Source organism: Bison bison, unplaced genomic scaffold, assembly GCF_000754665.1.
Source record: "Bison bison bison isolate TAMUID 2011002044 unplaced genomic scaffold, Bison_UMD1.0 scf7180017864366, whole genome shotgun sequence".
Lineage (NCBI taxonomy): Eukaryota > Metazoa > Chordata > Mammalia > Artiodactyla > Bovidae > Bison > Bison bison.
In genome coordinates, this window is record NW_011494938.1 from 84,710 (window position 1) to 85,312 (window position 603).

The 603-nt window shown below is 46.9% G+C and overlaps 1 protein-coding gene across 1 annotated transcript in view; it reads left to right on the forward strand.

Moving 5' to 3' along the window:
• Positions 1–603, forward strand: part of GABRE (gamma-aminobutyric acid (GABA) A receptor, epsilon) — a 21,474-nt gene that overhangs the window by 14,771 nt on the left and 6,100 nt on the right. Inside the window, exon 5 of the mRNA XM_010855595.1 lies at positions 298–435. Within this exon, the coding sequence (XP_010853897.1) occupies positions 298–435 (138 nt within the window). The remainder of the gene's footprint in view (positions 1–297; positions 436–603) is intronic.

Sequence of the window (603 nt, forward strand, 5' to 3'; positions counted from 1 at the left end):
AGGAATTCCAACAATTACAGATGTGTACTCACTGTCTTATTCAATAAAATGTGAATGCTTGAAGGCAGGGCTCCTGCCTTGCTCACCTCTGTGTTTCTAGCACAGAGCATGGTACTGAGGAATGCTCAGTAAATGCACTTACTGGATGGACTTCAACAATGAGGTAAGAGAGGTAAGGCCCCACAGCTGGTGCAGCCAGAGTCAGGACTCCAGGGCATTGCTCAGACACCATGACATTGGAGGCCTCAGCTCAGCTTCCCAGTCTCACATGACTCGTCTTCCCACATTGCCTTACAGTTTCCTATCCTGAGAATGACCTAATCTACAAGTGGGAAAATTTCATGCTTAAAATCAATGAGAGTAATTCCTGGAAGCTCTTCCAGTTTGACTTTACGGGAGTGAGCAACACGACTGAAACTGTCACAACCCTGGCTGGTAAGTGCACCTTTGAGCCAGGGCTAGCCAGAGGCCCAGGAGGGTGGTAAGGATGGCTGAAGGTAGCCATCCATTCGTCCAAATGCTATGTACTCATTCCATGACAATATTGTAGACCATGGCTCCTGTCTTATAAATGCTAAGCACTTACAACTGTTTGCAGAGGAA